Below are 22240 nucleotides of genomic sequence, written 5' to 3'. Positions count from 1 at the left end.
GATTTGAAAGGAACTTTTTTTCTTAATTGACGAAAAACTTGGCAAGGGCGGTCTTTGCGTCACTTCCTGCGCGCAAAAACGCGGAAGAAGGTGGACTCTCCAAAAAAAAAAACGCGGAAGAAGGCGGACTGACTCTAGTTGGGAGTTGGTCGAATACGGAAGCCGAGCCGAGCGGGACCAGAAGAAACACCGCGACCATAACCAGCGCCGTCACTGGAGCGACCTGCACACGTTGAGGAAGAGTCGCTGAGTTGTTCTTTTTCGCTCACTTTTTGTTGTCACACTCACATTCCGCCTGCTAGCTGCTATCGGTTAGTTAGCCTGCTAGCTGCGAACGTCCAGGTAAGTGTCGTGTCACAACTACGCGCACACACCTGTTTGATGCTAACAGGCTAAGGTAACGGTGAGGGCGTACAGGCCCTCTTTTAGTGTCACGAGTGAGCTAACATGCGACCACAGCGTTATATGGTTCGCAACGAGTGAGCCAACATGCGACCACAGAGCGTCACTTAGTTCGCAAACGCAATGACAGCGCGCTTGTCCCAAAGGTGGTTTAAATTGCAAATGAGGGAAAATGAAGCCCTGGGAACGCGCCGTGACACGTTGGGGTGGTGACGTCAGAAAACTGCCCTGCACGTCTGGACCCGCCCGAACCTGCTCAACTGCACCTTTGCTGCGTTGGGAATGTTTGCGAGTCTCCCTTCAACAAACCACATCTGTGGTTTCGGATGCATATTGTGAAAATCATTCACTGCCTGTCAGGTTTCTTTCTCGCTGACATTCACCAAGATACTGTGCCCCCCCCCCCACACCCTAGGTGTTTTTAGCCCATTTTTGCTGAAGCACCCCCAAAATTGAATCCCAGCATGTGTAAAATTTGGCAGATTTCCCCCCACATTTTAAACTAGATCATTTTTAAGCGACTCGAGAGGTGTAAGTGTAAAACCATACAATACTTGGTTGTAAAGTATTATTTTAGCAACAAAAATACAGCACCCCTATTGCTTCAAAAATGTTTTTTTCCACCGAATCCCTTCCACTTCACCCCAACTAGGCTCTGAGTCCAAGCGCTGTACATGCACAGAGCAATACGCTGCCTTCCAGTTATGTGGAGTAAGTACGAGGCGGAAATCAGGATATGTGGCACACATTTCTTAACACTCAATACCAACACTATTATTACCACTTCTCATTTTTGCTGCATTTAGTCAAAGGTCACTTTATGTTATGTAGGAGCTAGTTGATGTTCTTCTTTCTAGCTATAGGAAATTATTCAGGTGGTCAGACAATACCACTGTCCTCTGAATTAGAATGGAAGAAGTCAGTATCATGTACATGATATAGTGGTAAAGCCAAGGTGCTACTGAACCTGACTGCCACTTTTGGGGTGCTGAAGCACCCCGAAAATGATTCCAAGCACCCTTAAACCTCAAATCCCAGAATCACCCCTGCCTCTCACATTAAAAATGGTAAATTAAAAAATAAATAAAAAAACGGTCGACCCTAAAAGTAACTTCCTGCTGCTTCCTCTCTAGAATCACAAGACAAAGATGACTGGAGTGAGCAGCATCGAGGCCGTCAAGAAGAAGATCCAATATCTTCAAAGGCAAGCTGAAGAAGCTGAAGAGCGAGCAGAAACACTCCAAAGACAACTACAGGAGGAGAAGAGGGCTCGTGATGAGGTGAACGCATGTACACATGCAACGTGTCACACGCGTAGTGATTGACTGTCGTGTGACGCGCAGGCAGAGGCGGAAGTGGCGTCGCTCAGTCGCCGTCTTCAGATGACGGAAGACAACCTGGACCAGACGCAGGAGCAGCTCACCTCCGCCGTCGGGAAGCTTGACACGCTGGAGAAGGTGGCCGACGAGAGCGAGAGGTCAGCACGCGTGTGATGACGATGGTGATGATAATGATGACTGTAACAATGACTATTACGTCTCCAGAGGGATTCGTGTGATTGAAACTCGAGCGATGAAGGATGAGGAGAAGATGGAACATCTGACAGCTGAGCTCAAGCAAGCTCAAATCATCGCTGAGGAGGCTGACCGCAAATATGAGGAAGTATGCACACGCTCATACACACAAACACCCACGCACACAGATCATTTCAAAGCTGTCACAATAAGCACATTCTGTTATGTGACAAAAGTCTTCAATATTGATGATATAGCAACAGACATAAGCCACGCTGGAAAATGAAAATCACCCGCGTCAAAAGCCCTGGCTGATGAAAGTTAGTCAGCGTGCTTTCTGGCATGTGTGAATGCAGTTTAGTTTTTCCCCCAGCTTCAATTCAGCATCGAGCGCGGACTCCGGAGAAGCTGCCATCTGGCTGCTGGTGGCTAAGCACGCAGGCTAGGCTCTGAGGCTTGCCCCGCCCCAGAGAGCGGTGATCGGGAAAGAGAAGACCCGATGCCTCTTGGCACCAAATTGAAGCATGTTACCGCGATGTACAGTTAGGCCCAAAAATATTTGGACAGTGACACAACATTTTAGTTGTTTACGAAAACATATTCAGGATGCAATTATACACTCAATATGGTCTTAAAGTGCAGACTCTCACCTGTAATTTGAGAGTCCAAATTGGAGCGAGGGTTTAGGAATAACAGCTCTTTAATACCTAGCCGCCTCTTTTTCAAGGGACCAGAAGTAATGGGACAATTGAGTCAGAGGGCTGCAAAAAAAAAAAAAATGGCCGCATGGGCTCTTCCCTCATTAACCTGTTATCAATCAAGCAGTTAAAAGGTCTGGAGTTGGTTCCAGGTGTGGTGTTTGCATTTGGAAGCTGTTGCTGTGAACACAACAACATGCGGCCAAAGGAGCTCTCAGTGGAGGTGAAACACACCATCCTGAGGCTGAAAAAAATAAGAAATCCATCAGAGAGACCGTAAATGTGAGGAGTGGCCAAATCAACAGTTTGGTACATTCTAAGAAAAAAAAAAGTGCACTGGTGAGCTTGGGAACTCAAAAAGGCTTGGACGTCCACCGAAGACAACAGTGGTGGATCATCGCAGAATCCTTTCCATGGTGAAGAAAAACCCCTTCACAACATCCACACGGGTGAAGAACACTCTCCAGGAAGTAGGTGTATCAGGATCTAGGTCTATCATAAAGAGAAGACTTCATGAGAGTAAATAAAAAGGATTCAACACAAGGTGCAAACCATTAATCACCCTCAATAATAGAAAGGCCAGACTTGACTTTGCCAAATAAACACACCTGAAGAAGCCAGCCCACTTCTGGAACAGTGTTTTTTGGATAGATGAGACTAAGATCAACCTGTACCAGAATGATGGGAAGAAGAAAGTTTGGAGAATTGGAACAACTCATGATCCAAAGGACACCACATCATGGGTAAATCATGGTGGAGGCAGTGTGATGGCATGGGCATGCATGGCTTCCAGGAGGAAAAACATGACTTTCATTTTGGCGTCGTAGGGCTATCGCAGGGCCAAATTGTTGGTCGTGGATTATGTCACACGACAAGAAGCTTTGTCGTTCCCGACAAAATATATCGGGCTTGATCTGGAAAATCGCCCGTGATAGCAAATCGGGTCAATATCGGAGCTAAAATCGTGTAGTCTGATCTAGTCACAAGTTAGTTTACAAATTAGGGCTGGACAATATTTTGTTTGAGCATCGTCATCGCGATGTATGTGTGTGCAATAGTTAGGGTTGGGATTCCTTTGAATTTGAGCGATTCCAGTTCTAAACAATTCTCGATTCAGATTCTTTTCGGGGGCTGGGTCAAAAAGGTTTGCATGGTTTAAATAAAGGGTGTCCAAATTATGAACATCCATTAGCTTATAGACTAAAATGAACATTTGACTCGAGTATCGAGCTGATGCTAGGTATCGAGCCAAGACAGCTTGTTGATGGTTTCTGCTGCTGAACGTTTTTTTCGACAGTTTTTTTGGTGCACAGTATAACATTTTGACATGGTAATAGTTTTTCCTGGGTGGCTTCAGATGTAGCATAATTTTATCATATTTGCTGATTTGTGCTGATATTTAACCTGATTGATTGTATTTCCCCCCTAAAATAACAAGCAAATTCATTGCATTTACTGTAGTTCTGGAGCTGTTTGATTTGGGGGTTTGTGAGATTGTCAATCACAGCAAACAGTGGAAGTATTGTTGAGGAGAAAAGTGTGGCTGTCCCACCCTGACTAACTCTTGGTTAAAATTACAAAGAGTTTGTCTGTAGAGCTCATAGTCAATTTGCAGTTTAGTTTTTCTCCACTTACATTCTGCTTTCCTACACTTTGATTTAGAGCTCTTTACCTTTATAGTGCTCATCCACAGTATTCTAGGTCACTTTAAGATTGTCTTGGTTTTACTAGGAGCGGCAGCATTCATGACATTTGGGATTTTCCAGGTGTATTTATCCATAAACTGTGGTCTCCAGAAACTTAGTGGTGGTACTCATTTATGTGCCTTTTCTTAATAGACGTCTGAACGTTTGGGATAATCTGTAATTCAAACAACACAGAAAAACGGTCTGAAATAGCCACATCCTTAATGTCAACTGATAGAATTTCAACATCCTTAGAGATGACCAGGTCTAAGATATGACCTTGAGTGTGGGTTGGACCCTTTATATGTTGAGAGAGGTCAAATGTGTCCAGTATAGCAGAGTGTTGTTTCGAATTTTTTTCCATGTTGTTGTCAATATGAATGTCAAAGTCCCACGTTATAACAAAATAGTTGTGGTCTGTATAAATAACTCTCAGCAATTCTGAAAAATCATCCATAAATTTTCCATTGTATCTTGGAGGTGTATAAATATTAAAACAATAACCTTTGGATCACCTTTCACTAAAAACCAGAGATTCAAAAGGGCTAAAATCACCCAGTATAATTTCTTTACACTGAAATAATGATTTAAAAATAGCAGCAATACCACCACCTTTTTTCCCTTTTTGACACTTGTTCGTAAAATAAAAATTTGCTGGTGTTGCCCATTTAACTTTCTTTCTGTAAATCTCCTAGCTACACGTGGCTAGGAGAATTACATTTTTATGCTGTTTTGCCACATTGGCTAAGAGGTTTCAATGCCCCCATGCTAATCTTGGATGCTAGCTATAAACTTTAGCATACAATGTTGGCATGCAATGTGATCGCTAAAGATGTTTTCAGCTAAATCATCTCCACTAGCAGGAGGTGAAGGCAAGCAAATAATATGATGATGATAACCATGAATAATAATGCAACATTTCCATTTGTATTTCATGATTAGTAAAGTGAATGTCAGTTAGCAGTAACACTCTAGAGTGTCAGGGTGGATACAGCGCCATCTCGTGGCTGCTGCTGACGGTAGCTATTGTCTGGCATCAATGTATTCGTCTTGGTTTTAAGCTTGTTTAACATTATACATATTTGAGTGTTATTTATGTAAACAAATGTTTTGTTGGACTTTGAGACAAGGTTGCCGATCACCTGAGCTGACCTGATGTTTGATTGACAGGTGGCTCGTAAACTGGTGATGGGGGAGGAGGAACTGGAGCGTGCCGAAGCCCGAGCGGAGTTAGCTGAGAGGTTACACACACACACACACACACACACACACACACACACACACACACACACACACACACACACACACGCACGCTTGCTTTCGCGTGTAGCCGTCTACTTCCTGTCTACCCACTTCCTGCCGCGTAGCTAAGTAACACTAGCAGCCGAGGAGTTCGGGCCAATTGGTAAAGAAATCGCAGGTCGTGAGGGTCACCTGACCTCCCGACTGCTGCCCTGTTGACCTCTGACCCCGAGATGCTTTGTCACCTGCGCCTCCTGCGGCCGCTTCCACACGTCTCGTTTTGACCTGAGCTTTTTTAACCTGCCGTGTTTGTGACCATATGACCTTGGATCCGCAGCAAAGGTCGCTCGCTGGAGGACGAGCTGAAGAGTCTGATGGCCAATTCGAAGAGCTTGGAGTCTCAGGCTGAGAAGGTGAGAGTTGAGAGGTTGCCATGGAGGCGTGCGTTTGCTCGGCGTGTCATCCTTCTGTTTTGTGTTGTAGTTCTGTGTGCTGGAGGAACGAAGCGAGCTGCAGATCAGCACCCTCAGGAGTAAACTGATGGAGGTGAGACACATTCGTTAGCTCGCTTACCATAGACTAACGCTCTCGAGTCCTTCTCTGAGCTACGCCGATGCTGTCGTAACATCGCAATTACACGCACCTAAACCTATTGTTTAAAGTCAGCTGGGATAGGCTCCAACACACCTGCAACCTTAATGAGGGTAAGAGGAATGGATGGAATTCCTATTGATGCCACAAGATGGCGCCAAAGCACTACATGTCTAAAGGGTGACTTTGCAAGAGGCGGTGCTACACTGTACTAGGGACTAGCCTTAACACCGATCTGATTGCTGGATCGGTATCGGCTTTGTCATAATTCGCCGAATGATCGGCTCCGCAAAAGACATTTACTCTGCTTCGCCGTCGTATAGAGTATATTTGAATCCAAAACCTAGTTTATTTTTAGCCTTGTCGCGTGTCTTTTGACTTCATTTATGATCACTGGGCTTTGTCAAATCAAACGCGACCAGATACACTCGTTACCACGGCCACAACAATGGATCGCGCATGTATTGTCTTGGTCAAAAAAGAACAAAATGGGGAAAAACGTGTGGTGGTGGTTGTCACCGGTGCTCGGGAGAAGGCGTTCGTTCAAGGATTGCTTGAGGTATGTTCACATACCTTTTTAATACGATACGGCTCACAAGCAGCCAACAAAACGTTATGTAGCCTAGCAATCTAGTGCTAGGACTAACGCTTGTACGTAATCATGCCGGCGTTCTGTTGAATCATACGCTAAAGTTTCAGTGTGTTTGAAGTAATTAAATTACAGTAAATTAGCACCCATTATTTCTGTCATGTTGTAATGTTGGTTTAACCTGACTGATTAGAATAAATGACCTGACTGGAGAATATATTTTAAGATACTCAGTATACCGTACACAAGTATATCCAGTAAATGAACTAGTCATTTAAATAGACACATTGCTCCATTTCGTGATCGGATCGGTGATCTATTTATTTATTTATTTATTTATTTATTTTTTAATAAACTCGCTGATTGGCCCCGAAAGTCCTGATCTTGCAAAGCCTACTAGGGAGGGACCATTATGGATTTTTTTAGGCAGGGTCCAATATTTGGCAGAATATTATTCTGATAGGCAGTTTATCGGGTGGTGTGTGTGTCATGAAGTATTATAGGGGAGAATCGGCGCATCTTGCTGGGACGCAAGCCAAGCACGTAAAAAGACGACTTGCGCACCAACAGGAGAATATGGCCCAATGTGCAAGGATATGTACAACCCTAACTAGTCGACCTCCCTGCCGCAAAATTAAAGGTACCTAAATAAATATTAGAAAACAGTTATTAAAGATTACGGGCATTGGTTAAACACGACTATAGTTATTTTACAAATGTACTCTGCTGGATTAAAAAAAAAGCTTAAACCATTGTACTTGTATTACACTTTGAGAAAAGCTGATCAAGGTGAACATAATTACTTTCAGAAAGTAAAGGGATAGTTTACATATTACCCTTTGCACACTTTTGATTTTACTGAAGTTTTCATCAACTATAATCTTATGGTAGTTTGTCAACTAAAACTTCACTAAAACAATTTAGATGACAAAATGACTAAAACTAAATAGTCAGTTTAGTCATTAGACTGACTAAAACTAAATCAAAATTTGCTATCAAAATTAACATTGATCCACTTCCTGTTCAGGCTGAGAACAGGGCGGAGTCGGCAGAGCGCAATGTGGCCAAGCTGGAGAGAACCGTTGACGAGCTGGAAGGTACGGCACGCCGGTCGATTATGTGGGACACGTGAGCGACCAAAGCTGACCGATGTTTGTGTTTGCAGAATTGGTGTTGGCCACCAAGACAGCCAACGTGGCGCTCAACACCGAACTCCACCAGACCCTTGAGGATCTGTCCGCCTTCTGAACATTCCAACTCAAACCGTCACATTCCTTAATTAGTGGGCTCAATAATCAGACGCTCGCTCAATGATTGCTTGCTTGTGTTGTGGGCGTGTGCTTGGAAGGGAACAGCCAATCGTATTTTTCTGCCAAACCAAAGGGGCCAATTTGAAAGATCAGACACGCCGACTCATTCCGTGGCATCTTGCATTTTATACTGTGACGATGTCATCACGTGACATCAGAGCATAAAGTCAAGGGGCCAGTCAGAAGCGCCTACCTGAACAATAGTGTCACATGGTCTTATGCTGTGATGTCATAACAGCTTTTTGTTTCTAAAATAAAAACACCAAGTTAATTTGTTTAACGTCTTTAATTGGGGGGGCGGGCGGTCTCCCCTTTAAAGCATTGATCGATGATCAGCGGCAAGTGGAAGAGACATGATTGCACATAGTTTGTGTACAAATAGTTGTCCTTGTCAGTTTAGGGTTTTCCAAGGTAGCAACATGCTATCGATGGCGTCGCGATGGGCCCCTCCGTCTTTAAAGTACACAAGGATATGTAGCCGCCATATTGCTGAAGGGGAAAAATGTAAAACTTACCTGATATTTTTTTCTAGGGAAAACATCTTACTGGACTTATTTATACATTTCCAGCAAGACAAAAAAGGCTTGTTTTGAGATACGATCTTATTTTAGGAATCTTATAAAGTCAATTCATACTAGTTCCATTGACAGATTTATTTTCCCCACTTAAGACATTTTGTCCCTAAAATAAGTGGTTTATAATGTTTTACTTTTAAGTATCGGTGTTTTTTTGTCAAAATGTCTTTCAAGATGAGTTTTTCTCAAAATGTTTCCCACTCAGCCTGAAAACCTGAAAGGAGAGGTCAAAAATTAATTCAACAAAATTGAGCATCATTAATTGAAACAGATTCATAATAATCAATTTATTTCAAAAATGATATTTTTTTTGAAAAGGGCCCCATTCTGACAGCCTTGGCCAAAATAATATTGCATGCCTGGTACACATCAAAACAATCAGGCTGCTTTTGTCCCGATTTTGCCCCTTCCTGGCCAAGGATGAGAGATGCCTTATGTATAAGATAATTATGAGGTCTGCGGTGTGTCAAGAGTGAATTTCTCCCAATAATCAGGCTGAGGCCAACAGTCATAAATATTAAACGTTCAATATTTACTACTAAAAATCTTTAGACGTGTCAGGAAAGCCGACTACTTCCCGAGTCACGACTGTGAATTGGGACGTGCAACGGAATGTAGCCAATCAAGAAGCAACTTGTCGGTCAGTGGATTCCCCAGACGGCAAGAAGTCTTTTCATGAAGCCCTTTGAGACACCTGTGATGAAGGGCTATACAAATAAACGACTTAACTGAATCTTTGTGAGGTGTTCTCGGTTGAGATCATTGGACCACACCACGCACACAATATGAGCAAAACTGTTAAATCTAACATGAGAAATCTTTTAGGATTTAAAAAAAATAATAATAATCCTTATGCCATGTACCATGTCTTGGTAATCATAGACTACTTCTCATCGCTCACTAACTGGCCATGATGACAATATCAGATTAAAATTAAAATATATTATTAGGGTTCTGTGGAAAATAACCCTACAGACGGCCATTTTGGAAATGGTCGTCGCATCGTAGCGTTAACCTGCGTGACAATATGGCGCCCGCAAGTCACTGTCCAGGCTCTCTCTTTTGTGGCTTTGCTGGCATCCATTGATCAGTGACTGGCAACTTCCGCCGCGAGCGCTATAATTGGCCGCAACTGGTCCTCTAACGAGGGGGCGTCAGCCTCGTTAGTGATTGTCCAATGGAAGTCGACCCCGCTGTCCAGCCCGCACTCAGACTCGGCGTCATCCACGCCTGACCCACAAAAAAATGGAGAACAGAGGTCAGCGGACGCGAACGGGCGTCCGGCCGGCCGGTCGTACCCGCGGTGAAGCTCCACCCCCTCCGCCTGCGGGTTTCTTCTCTACTTTCCACGCGGACGAAGCGGGTCTGTTGAGGAAACTTGGCCCAAAACCAGTGAAGATCTGACATCCGCCGCGCGTCGCTCACCACCTGACCAATAACAGAGCAGAGCAGCGCTAGCCTGTCGCCATGCCAACATGGGAGCACAACGACGTACCCAAATGGGTCGGCGCGCCCCTCTGGTCGCCAGGTGGCAGAAGAATCCCGGATCTTGGCGTCTTCGAGCTTCGCCCCAGCGGATCATGTCGGCCCGGTAGACCTCCTTGTAAACGCCGCAACCCAAGAGCTGCTCCAGATCCAGACCATGTTCCTGCACAGAATAAAAATCATTTTTATTTGCAAAGTATGTCAAAAACACACAAGGAATTTGTCTCTGGTAGTTGGAGCTGCTCTAGTACAACAATAGACAGCCATTTTGTCCCCCCAAAAAAATTCCGAGAAAAAAAACACTACAGAGAGTCACTTAGCCTCCAGTAATTTAATGGCAAGAGGAAAGAAGCTGTTGGAATGTCTGCTTGTTTTAGTTTGCATTGATTGATATGTCGATCGACAGCCACAGAAGCACAACAGGACCAGGCAAAAACCTTTGAGAACAGATGTTCCTGCAGGGAAACATGTCTTGTCATCCTGGGAGTTGAGCCCATTCCAGGGTGCTGAAGCACCTCTAACATGAATTTGAGAGCTAAAAAATATTTGTATAAAGTGTAGCCTATGTCGTTTTGAAACAGCCGAGAAAAGTGTCAAATCATAGTACTTGGTTGTAAGCTATTATTTTAAACAACAAAAATACAGCAACCCCGCCCCTTATTGGCTCAAAAATGGTTTGCTCCACTCTGCACTGAGCAATAATTTTCTTTCCAGTGATATGGCGGAAGTACCCTGCTTAAACCAGTTAATGACATTTTAATCGCAGCTCTCTATTTAAGTTAAGTAGGCGTTAGCTGATGTTTTTTTCTAGCTATAGGAAGCTCTTTAGGTGGTCAGCCAGTGCCACTCCTTTTTTAATTGGATTGATATCACATGTGGACGACTGGTTAGCACATCTGCTTCACAGTTCTGAGGACCCGGGTTCAAATCCGGCCTCCCCTATGTTGAGTTTGCATGCTCTCCCTGTTCCTGCGTGGTTTTTCTCAGGATACTCCGGTTTCCTCCCACATCCCAAAAGCATGCATGGTAGTTAATTGAAGACTAAATTGCCCATAAGTGTGAATGTGAATGCAAATTGTTGTTTGTGTATATGTGCCCTGTGATTCACTGATGACCAGTTCAGGGTGTACCCCGCCTCTTGCCCAAAGACCTTAGACCTTAGTGACGATAAGCGGTACGGAAGATGGATGGATGGATTATAATATCAAATGTAGAGTGGGAGCGAAATGTCAATCATTTGTAATTTCTGCATAAATTGGTTATTAAGTGCTGTCTGTCTGATCATCTAAATCACAAAAACAGTCTGCTTAAATTAATACCACACAAACTTTTTTTTTCATATAGCGTAAAGCATAACGTAAACTTTCAAAGGACAGGGAGTAAGTGATAAGTAAGTAGTAGTAAGTGAACCCTTGGATTTTCGATAACCTCCTGTGGCATGAAGTCGAGAGCGATTCACACCAAACATCCCAGGAAGCTTACTGAACTGCAATAGTTTTGTAAAGAGGAGTGGTACAAAATTTGTTGTGCACGTCTGATCTTCAACTACAGGAAATGTTTGCTTGAGGCTTTTGCTGCCAAAGTGTCAAGGGTCAACCATATTTTTAATTTAAAGGTTAATTTACTTTTTCCTCCATGTCTTGTGAATTCTTACGTGATTTTCAATAGAAACATGAAAATGTATAATTGTTTGTTAATTCAAGTCACTGATGGCGTAGTGGTGCACTCGCCTGACTTTGGTGCGGGCAGCGTGGGATCAGTTCCCACTCAGTGACCGTGTGAATGTGAGTGCGAATGGTTGTCCGTGTCTATACGTGCCCTGCGACTGACTGGCGACCAGTTCAAAGTGTAGTCCGCCTTTCGCCCGAAGTCAGCGGAGATAGGCTCCAGCGTCCCGCAACCGTAACCAGGATAAGCGGTGTTGACAATGGATGGATGTTTGTTAATTCTTCTGATTTAGATAAAGAGCAGACCACGTTTGATGACCACGTTATGCAGAAATAGAAGAAATTAAATTCCAAAGGTTTTTCATAGTTTCTCCTCCCACTGCATATTACACAACAACAAAGTTCTCTCGATCCGCCGTGCATCCTCCATGTTGAGCCAACTTGTGTTGGAAACTTGGAGATTCCGGAGCTGTGCTCGTGCTTTCCATAGCGCGTTCACTGGTGACGTAATTTTTTTCGGACTGACCTGACCGCACAGGTCACGTGACGCGACTGACCTGCGCGGACATTAATATGAGTTAATATCACATGACGGGACTTACCCGAGCGTAAGCTTGTTTGAGGGGCGCCGAAAGACGAACGACGGCGCAGACGTCTTCTCCTAACCTGCAACACAACGACAACACACGTGATCGATGAGCGTATCGATCCGCGATGACGGGAAGCGTACTGGACTTTACCGATCGAGGACGATATCCGTTACGTAATCTTTTCCCGATTTCCGCTTGCCGCTGAAAATCAAAAGGAGTTTCGGTTCCGAATGGAGGCTTTGCTTTCGGTCCGACGGATCCATCCCAGCTGAGGAATCCATCACACATGTGACGACTGTTCGCTGATCGGTCAGCTCGTCAGTTTCTGCTTCACGTCCGACTTCCGGAGAGGCGCCGGAACTGACCGGGGGCACTTTAAAGTAAGAGTTAATGGGCCGCGGTCGTGTCACGTCTTTTGTGTTCATTACGTAGTGAAGCGATGATAAATAGCTGACGGACGACTTCGGCGTTTACGTTCTTTCTTTCTCTACTACATTATTTGATTATTTTTACTTTTATGTCGCTTTATTTCGAAAAGGCGCACGCTGACGTCCGGGTCAAAGTTGAGCAGCTCTCGTCAACATGGCGTCGTGGGGTCTTCGGAGGAAAACTTTCCAAACTTTTGTGGCGGTGAGCTCCACTTTCAGTGGAACTACATACAGATATAATTTGATATTTTATGAAATATTGTTTGATTCGCAATTACTAACACATCTCTTCGCCACTCTTTACTTGTCCTTCAAATATTTCACCTTTCACCCACTTTTCCATTCAGTAAATGATTTGTTTTTTAACATCCATGTTTGAAGGACCTCATTTAGGATCGCGTCATGTGAGCTCGAGCAGCGCTCATATGGGTGCATTCTGGACGCGTTATTTGGATTCCCACACAGTTTCCATGCAGGACACGCCCTCGACCAATGCTACTGGCTCCAGGACACGCGCCACTGCACAATGATTGACTGCTGTGTCCCTGTAGAACACGCCGCACTGCGTGTTGTATGTGACCTGACCCACACTTATCCGAACCTTAACCCGCCTTAAACACCAACCCTAAACATAATAAATGTCTTTGTTTTTATTTCGCACAAATGTGATACATGTTCGGGATGGTCGTTTCGTTACATCTGCGTAGCTGTTGCAGCAGGGCGTGTCCTGCCCGGAAACTATGTGGGAATCCTAATAACGCACCCTGCATGCTCGCCAGGCGTCGTGAGGGAAATCTTTTTGACCAAATCAGAGTTTTTGACCAAACCAGAGTTTTTGACCAAACCAGAGCCACACCCACTTTCAGGTTTCCTGTCTCCATTTCCTAACCTGCAATACTAAACACCTTAGTAAAAGTTGCAGAAAATAAAAGTGTAATTGCAGAAACTGCCAAGCACCGTACGCTTAGTTGCAGCTGAACTTAGAATAGCCTGAATAAAATGTAACAACTGTCTTAAGTCTTCATGTAGACAAACAACGGAATGGTTGCCAGCCAGGGTCAGGGAACATCTTGCCAAACGAGCATTCCCACTCCCGTACGCACCTGCGAACAATTTGCGCCAGCATTTGGTCTCAGTTGTAAGGTGGGAGTGAATACCTGCGCAAGCCTGACATGCAAAGTCCACACAAGGAAGGCCGAAGTCCAGATTCAAAGCATGCACCTCCCAATGTTATTTATTATTGTTTCTGTTTTAATTAATTAATTAGTATCATTTATTGCCTTTGAATGTAAAACCAAACTCAAATGAAAATACAGAACCGTTCAAGTGTTGACTCAGACACTTTTTTTCATTTCGTTTGTGTGTTGCTGTCTCAGCTGTGATTGTTTTTTTAAATTTTTTTTTAAAAATGTTTTTATTTTTTTGTCATCTCGTTTGCGTGTTGCTGATGTTGGCGTGTTGTGCTGCGTCTGCCGGTTTCATTTGGTTTCTGTTTTTGTCTTGTTTGCGTGTTACTACCGTTGACATGTTGTGGGGCGGCAGTCGTGTTTTCACAGCTCGCCAGCTGCCGCTCAGCAGCCTCCTCTTCCTCACTCGCGCTTCTTCCCGCCGCTGGAGGCGGCCATGCTGCCGCCCGGAACCTTCCTGGGGCGGGTGGCGTTCGTCACGGGGGGTGGGACCGGACTGGGCCGCGCCATGACTGCCACCCTCTCCCACCTGGGGGCTGAGTGCGTCATCGCCAGCAGGTCAGACGCCACCTGTGCATGGGGGTCCACTACTGAGTGGAGCTTGGAATTAGGGATAGCAAATCTAGATCTGGGATATAGTCTAGATCCACTATCAACTCTATCTTTGCTATTGAGTTTAGATCAGGGATGTCAAACTCATTTTAGTTTGTGGGCTACATTCACCCCAATTTGATCTCAAGTTTGCCATACCACTATATTCAGGGCCTAATAAGATAGACATGGCAACTATTATTGTGGTGCAAATAGTTACAAGCACATTTTGAAAAAATTCTAATGTATTGATTATAAACTTAGCGGCACGGTGGACGACTGGTTAGAGCGTCTGCCTCACAGTTCTGAGGACTGGGGTTCAATTCCCGGCCTCACCTGTGTGGAGTTTGCATATTCTCCCCGTACATGCGTGGCTTTTCGCCGGGTACTCCGGTTTCCTCCCACATCCCCAAAACATGCATGGTAGGTTAATTGAAGACTCTCAATTGCCCGTAGGTGTGCATGTGAGTGCGAATGGTTGTTTGTTTGTATGTGCCCTGCGATTGGCTAGCGACCAGTTCAGGGTGTACCCCGCCTCATGCCCGATGATAGCTGCGATAGGCTCCAGCACTCCTGCGACCCTTGTGAGCGGCTCAGAAAATGGATGGATGAATGATTGTAAACTTGTTGCAAATCATATGAGCCATCTGAAATTTCCGAACAATTCAATTTTAACCAGTATTATGAATCGGTATTTTAATTTACATGTGCAACTTACAGATCAATGTGGATGTAATAAATAGGCTTTACACGATCAAGATTTTTGGGGCCGATCACCGATCAGCAAGTTTTAAAAAAAAAAACGATAACCGATCACCGATCCCATCACAAGATGCAGCAATGTGTCTATTTACATGACTTGTGCATTTATTGTATATACTTGTGTACTGTATACTGTATCCATCCATTTTCTGTACAGCTTATCGTCACAAGGGTTGCGGGCGTGCTGGAGCCCGTCCGTCCCAGCTCAAATTATTCTCTAGCATTTTAGACAAAGGTTAAAACACCAATGACCTCTAGGGGGCGTTCAAGGATTGGCGACCGACATAAGTTTAGGTCAAATCAACATTACATGACACAAATAATGGGTGCTAACTTACTGTAATTCAATTACTTTATTGCAATTAAATGACTAATAAATACTGTTAATGACATGCTTACTCTAACTTACTCAATTTTTTCGTACAGGAAGTTGGAGGTCCTGCAACAGACGGCAGACGAGATCACCAGTCAGACTGGAAACAAGGTGAAAGGTCAGAGAAGAGGCCCAACGGTCTTGGTCTCAGCCTGCCCTGACTTGGTGTTCTTGTCTTGTCTCCATGTCTTAGGTCCACGCAATCCAGCTTGATGTCAGAGATCCTCAGGCTGTTATGCATTGCGTAGAACACATGGAAAGTCTCACAGGCTTACCTGATGTAAGGGGCACACAAACACAAACACACACACACGCACAGACACATCACCGTTATGTTGCATCGTTTAAGCACAGGTGATCGTCAACAATGCGGCGGGAAACTTTGTGTGTCCGTCGGAAAATTTGTCGGCCAACGCGTGGAAGAGCATCACCGACATCGTCCTGAACGGCACCGCCTTCGTCACGCTGGAGCTTGGAAAGCGGCTGGTCCGCAACCAGAAAGGTCGGCGGGCGCGGGAACGTTGTAACCGGCAAAGGTTACAGGTCATTAATTCCCCATCGTGTGTGTCCATCAGGTGCAGCCTTCCTGGCCATCACGACCATCTACGCCGAGTCGGGCTCCGGGTTTGTGGTTCCCAGCGCTGCCGCCAAGGCAGGCGTCGAGGCGCTCTACAAGTGAGTCCCGCACACGCACGACGACGACTGGCTGGTCGCCATGGTGACCACCACCTTCTCAGTGTGGTCGCTTTGGTGACCGGCGCCTTGTCAGGTCTTTGGCGGGTGAGTGGGGACGCTATGGACTCAGGTTCAACATCATCCAGCCTGGACCCATCAGAACCAAGGTACTGTTGGCCTTTTTCAAGTCTAGTTATTCTTCTGCGGTGATCCACTGTGCGGCTCGGTGGGTGCCTTTAACAATAATAATAGTAACAATTAGGGCCTGACTGATACAGATACTTTTTTTTTTTCCCCCCAATACTGGGTGAAAAAAAAAATCAGATAACCGATTAATTTTGAAAGTGTATAATGATTAAAATTACTTATTTTCTGCTCCGTTATATATCCTGATACAGCATTTCTCCTTAAAATTACATACAATTAATGGAAGTTCTCCCTTTTGTCTGTTTGTTCATAGAATACATATTTGGGGATAGTTTTAAACTCCTAACCCACCATCAAAAGCAGTGTATGTCCATAAAATAAGTCATAACCTTCTCATTTCTCAACTGATCTTCACAAGGTTAACGTTTTTGTCAACGCCAAAGTGTGTGCTATCAATACAGAACATTCATCCTTGATATTTTTGTTTTCGTGGTGTCCATAAAAACGGAATGTGCAGACACTTTGTAGGGTGTCTGCACAGTGCAGACACCCTACTAGCTTTGACGTCACTGTAGGCTCAAAGGGGCATCCCGAATCTACCAGTTGTTCATATCTATAGTAATGACGGTAAAGCTATGTTTTTACTGACTGCAATGCACCGAGTTAAAGTGGCATTAAGCAGGCCCAAAAAAATGTCATGTAAACTTGACACACCACAGAGAAGAGTAATGTTAACAAGCCTTCCAAATTTGAATGAATAAAACAAACAGTTATGTAAAATCAGGTTTCAAAACTTGAATAATAAGGGCCACCTCTCAGATGCTGCGGGTGTGTCCAATGGATGAGCGAAAAGAAATCAAACATACAGAGGGGGGGATAGCATATATAATGCAAAATCACGTTAGGAAGCTCAACTTCAAAATTGTATGGTTATTGTGGACTATATTCATAAAAATAAGAACACAAGTCAACTTACCCTCGTTATCGGTGACATAATGTCACAGCCGAACACAGCACCTGACGACAGCGGGACGGTAGGAGGAAGCCCGGGTAGTTTGACAGTCAGCAGTGCTCTGTTCACGAGTATCAAGTTACCCACAAAGCCATGTTAACCCTAACCCTACTTTCAATGTGGCATTTGTGTGGTGTGGAGTGAAACATTTCATCTGGTTCAGTTGACATCAGATTCAACATTAGACATTCAAGTTTGCAGCAATACAGTCACTAGTGGCGTTCATGAAAGCTCTTAAAATATTAATTCCCAGACTATGTTTCCTGAGCCCGTGGGTGTCGCTGTTGCCTGTTCAAACTCCCAAGTGGCGGTACTCAACAGGGTGGAGGCGCTTTTGTTGGTGAAATCCTCCGGGTTGGCAAGAAGTTAATTAATTTAGCGTCCTAGGGTGAACTCGGCATCCTTGGGTCTCCACTTTGAAGCTCCGGGTGCCTGTAATTCACTTAGCGTCACCATGGCAAAGCAAAGGTCTGTGTCTAGCTTCTGCTGATCATGGCTGTTGATTCATTTAGCCTCTGTATGTGAAGTTACGTCTCTCCACTCCGTGGCCTTCTACCTCGGCGGGGAGCGGCGGTAGTACGAGGCTGGGGTGCGTGGTGGCATCTTTTCATGGCGTGTCCGCTACACGGTCATGGAATCAATTAAGTTCATAACCTGAAGTTCCACTGTACATTTATGAATGCATCAAGGGGGCCTTCAGCCGCTTGGACCCGACGGGACAATTTGAAGCAGGAATGCTGAATCGGATCCCGACGGGCCGACTGGGCCGAGCATCTGAGATGGCAAACTTGGCGTCGTACATGTGCAGCGACTACGCCAGCTGGATTTCGGGGGCTGTGAGTGACTCCCAACGGGAGGGGTACGGGTCAAAGTTCATAGTTGAGCACTGTTGTTTGTGTTCAGGTGGTCCGCTTCGATGGGGGCGAGTATGTGATGATGGCGGGAGAATTCAACGAGCTTCGCAAGGTTTGAGCATCCCTTCTTCTGGCAAAGTGTGCCTTTGGTTCTAACGGGTCAGGTGACGGTTTACTTGGTTCTGCTCAGGTCACAGGTGATCAGTGGAAGATGATGGAGAAGATGATCCGAAGCACCAAAGGATCCTAAAGACGTGCCCACTCAGTGATGTCATCAAACTGAGCCGCTCCATCCAACTATGTTGCCATAATATATAGACTCAACTGTAGTACAACACGTGTACAAGAATGTTTTTGTATGCTAGTATTCACAGACTACTACCTTTACATACGTCAGATACTCTTTTCTATGTGCTGTAATCCCCTGCTATATGAGATTTGTTTGTGCGTGTTATTAAAGTTGTTACGATTTGTACTATTTGTACAATATGTTTGTATAATCCACTGTTTTACGATCAGGCGGCACCCTAACCTAACCTCTAACCCTAACCCATGTCAAGTGTACGACTCCTGAAGCAGAATCGCCAGGCAACTGATGATCTTTTCCGGCCCCTAACCTTGACCGCCGCGAGTGATCTGCCGGCACCCGCTGTCCTGACTGTGGCGTAGGCGGCAAGGATTAGCTGTTTTGCGTTTCCTTACTGTGCATTTTTTTTCCGAAGCGGTGTCACTTGCATTGCTCCTCCACTGGCCTGCTGTGCTAATGAAAGAGCCTATAATTCTGTCATTTTGTCATAAACAGTGTCTACACGTTGCTTGTATGCAGCAGAGTACAGCCATCTTTTAGAAACAACACGATCGAAACCGCCTTCACACTGAAATGAGACTTTTCGGGGACATCTTGTTTCTACGCCACGCAACCTTCAATGACACCATAAGCCGGTGTGCAGAAATCTTGGACGTTGAACAGAAAAGAAAAACATTGAATGTATTTGTGTGTTGAGCTGTTAATAATACTACTGATAATGATGTGCACATGCAAGGTGCTCAAGTGGTTTTTACTTTGTTTGGCTTGTCGTGACCTCAACTAAAGAGGTCACGGGGGTGGTTCATGATCAGCTGACTCTAGATGTAATGCACCAATGTGAATGTTTGCTTTGCCAGTAGTTCCCAATTGTTCTTATCGTCTTGCTCTCGAGGTTTGCTGTCCAATCCCCCAGGTCCCCCCAACCCCCCCCCCCCCCCCCACGTGCGTTCATAAACACAATAGGATCAATCAAAAAAATCAAGATGGGCAAATTCTTCTTTTGCATAAGCATGTTTAGTCTAAGCTGATGCTTGCTGTGTGGGGGATACTAAATGATAGCGCGTGCAGGAACATGCTTGTTTCCGCTCACGGTCGAGCATTGCCAAGCTCCACTGTAATCGGGTACTGTTTCTGCATCCAGTGTGCGCTGCTGCCTTTTTGCCTTCAAGGCTTTCGTGGTGTTGTGCCAAGTAGAGCGACACACTCCAGCGGTGTGTGCAATGTGGCGTTCATTTCAAGTTTACTGTGTCTGGGCTCGCACTTTACAGACTCCTTGATGGGGGAAATGTGCGTGTACACGCGTTTACGTCAAATTAGGTGAAGAATATGAATTTTTATTTGTGATGAACTATTAAATAATAATGTAAAAATGCACGCCCATCGATGTGATCCATGGCTGTGGCGTTGCTGCTCCTCTATCCACTGATGCGGTGGGCCAACGTGTTACCATGGTAACCACGTTATCAATTTGAAGCTTAAAGCCAAAGCTTAAGTAGACTCATGAATCACTTATTGATGACGATAAAATGTTTGTGTACAATGTGTAACTTTTTGAAATTGTATCATCAACTTGTTCTGAACATATGAATGAAATGTATATATGGGTTTTAAAAAGAAAGGTCATGCATATTTAATTTTATCAATGATTGTTTGAATGTAATTTAATGGGGTTAACAATGATTCCGCAATGCTGGGTGTTTGCACGAGTGTGTGTGTTGCCAGTTGTTCCGTCATGTAACAAAGATAAGCTTTGGAAATTAAAATGACTTGATGGTGTGATAAATGTGCGTCTGCTGCTGCTTCCAACGTGTCTGACTTAAAAGTAAGTTTTATTAATACCTGCATGTAAGTTTGTTCGGTTTGTATGAAAATGCTTGCCGCCGCTTCTCCCTACATACATTGTGACCAACAAAGCTGACACAATATGGAGTTGTCATTTCTCTTAATTGTTGATTAATGAAATGTTTAGAGTGAGGAGCTATAAAGGTGTTCTGTCATAAACTGACTTTGCCTCTTTTCCCAACACAACTCTGCTTTCAGCCTGACTATTGCATGACAGGCGTGCGTGTCAAATGCCTCAGTGTGTTCTGCATGTTGTTTGTGAATCCATCCAGTAAGGAATAAACCGTATTGGAAAACTAAGTGATTGTTGCAGTGCATTGTGCAAATAAAGTGAAAAATACCTCCACTTGTATACAGAAAAGTAATGCACTTATACCCAAATTGTGGCCTCATGAGAATCAATGCAAACTAATTGAACAACTATGTAAAAATTGTACTACATTTATGGCAAAACCTGCAGAATCCAAACTTTTTGGGGAGTATTTTTTTTCTAAATTTCTTTGAAAATATAACATTCGAATGAAAGACTTCCATTGTGTGTAGTGACCCTGAACCATTCAGTTATTTCAAAAATAAAAACTGTGATGCAAATGAAACATATTCGACAACCTTTCCTCCTAGTACTAGTACTAGTACAGCAGACTTCGGCATCACGTGAATGACTTCAATCAAGCACGAGAAATGGACATTTCTAGGACATAATTAGGACTTGGTCATCTGATTGGTCGCATTTGGCAGCAAAAGGTACGCACACTAAGCTGATTGGTTAATGCAAAACATCTATGATTGGTTAATGCAAAACATCTATGATTGGTTAATGCAAAACATCTATTTCCGGTTTGGATCACTTAAACGGGTGAGGCGAGTGCCGTTGCTTTCGCCTTCAGTTGTTCCAGTCAAGGTAAGCACGCTGTTTCAAGCTCTCTAGCAATTAATGTTGTTTTTGCTGTGTATTGACTTATTTGAGCGTGTTTTGACATGTTTGACTCTGGCACGCACTCGGGGTGCGATAGCGTCTTGTGAGTGAATTGACATGCGTTAATTTGTGCTATACAGCTGAGTGAACATGCGGGGGTCGCCATTTTGTAGCGCAAGGTTTGAACTTTACTCGACGGCTAGATGCATAATTGGCTTCGTGGCGTCGCTGGCTTGGGTTTTTACACTTTGCGTGAGTGGTGCGAAGGCATTTTGAGTGTTTTAGCGGTGTTGTAACGTACAATTGCCGTCGTCCTGGTGGCGGGACTGTTGCTTAAAAATGGCGGCAGCGCTGCTGCTCCGCCTTCGTCATTGTTCAGCAAAGTTCGAACTTTGTTCGACGCCCAAATGCATAAGTGGCTTCTGGCGTCGCTGGCTTGGGTTTCTACACTTTGCTTGAGTTGTGTGAAGGCGTTTTGAGTGTTTTATCGGTGTTATAACGTATAATTCCCGTCGTCCTCGTGGCGGGACTGTCGCTTAAACATGACGTCACCGCGGCAGCGCTGCTTTTCCGCGGTCGTCATTGTGTGTAGCAAAGTTTGAACTTTGTTCGACGCCCAAATGCATAATTGGCTGCGTGGCGTCGCTGGCTTGGATTTTTACACTTTGCGTGAGTGGTGTGAATGCGGTTTTATCAGTGTTGTAATGCACAATTTCCGTCGTCCTCGTGGCTGCAGTGTCGCTTGGATAGGGCGTCAACGTGGCTGCTACGTGGTCGCCATTTTGTTGAGCAAAGTTT

General features: G+C 44.5%; 3 protein-coding genes across 6 annotated transcripts; 2 read left to right on the top strand and 1 right to left on the bottom strand.

Annotated features, from left to right (window-relative positions):
- Positions 1–111: 111 nt before the first annotated feature.
- LOC133413227 (tropomyosin alpha-4 chain-like) lies at positions 112–8306 on the top strand. Its single transcript, XM_061697305.1, has 9 exons — positions 112–342; positions 1536–1682; positions 1746–1879; positions 1947–2064; positions 5470–5540; positions 5879–5954; positions 6025–6087; positions 7749–7818; positions 7887–8306. Exons 2-9 carry the CDS (start codon positions 1551–1553, stop codon positions 7967–7969), a joined length of 747 nt encoding a protein of 248 aa, XP_061553289.1. The 5' UTR covers positions 112–342; positions 1536–1550; the 3' UTR covers positions 7970–8306.
- A 260-nt stretch (positions 8307–8566) lies between these two features.
- On the bottom strand, positions 8567–12735 carry pmvk (phosphomevalonate kinase). 2 transcript variants are annotated; one of them, XM_061697307.1, is made up of 5 exons: positions 12499–12727; positions 12361–12424; positions 10102–10254; positions 9905–10034; positions 8567–9836 (listed from the first exon to the last, which is right to left on the bottom strand). In XM_061697307.1, the coding sequence occupies exons 1-5, from the start codon at positions 12627–12629 to the stop codon at positions 9694–9696; spliced, it is 621 nt and encodes a 206-aa protein (XP_061553291.1). In that variant the 5' UTR covers positions 12630–12727; the 3' UTR covers positions 8567–9693. The 2 variants fall into 2 exon arrangements, with proteins under 2 accessions (XP_061553291.1, XP_061553290.1); XM_061697306.1 differs by having other exon boundaries at positions 8567–10034; positions 12499–12735.
- Positions 12189–20467, top strand: decr1 (2,4-dienoyl CoA reductase 1, mitochondrial). 3 transcript variants are annotated; one of them, XM_061697303.1, is made up of 11 exons: positions 12189–12728; positions 12887–12978; positions 14319–14521; positions 15743–15800; positions 15883–15969; positions 16044–16191; positions 16265–16364; positions 16459–16531; positions 18213–18359; positions 18427–18489; positions 18568–20467. In XM_061697303.1, exons 2-11 carry the CDS (start codon positions 12931–12933, stop codon positions 18625–18627), a joined length of 987 nt encoding a protein of 328 aa, XP_061553287.1. In that variant the 5' UTR covers positions 12189–12728; positions 12887–12930; the 3' UTR covers positions 18628–20467. The 3 variants fall into 3 exon arrangements, 2 of the variants coding, with proteins under 2 accessions (XP_061553287.1, XP_061553288.1); XM_061697304.1 differs by lacking the exon at positions 12887–12978; XR_009769849.1 differs by lacking the exons at positions 18427–18489; positions 18568–20467 and having other exon boundaries at positions 16459–18112; positions 18213–18301.
- The last annotated feature ends 1773 nt before the right edge of the window (positions 20468–22240 follow it).

Source organism: Phycodurus eques, chromosome 14 (assembly GCF_024500275.1).
Source record: "Phycodurus eques isolate BA_2022a chromosome 14, UOR_Pequ_1.1, whole genome shotgun sequence".
NCBI classification, from domain to species: Eukaryota; Metazoa; Chordata; class Actinopteri; order Syngnathiformes; family Syngnathidae; genus Phycodurus; species Phycodurus eques.
This window is presented reverse-complemented; position numbering and strand designations above follow the sequence as displayed.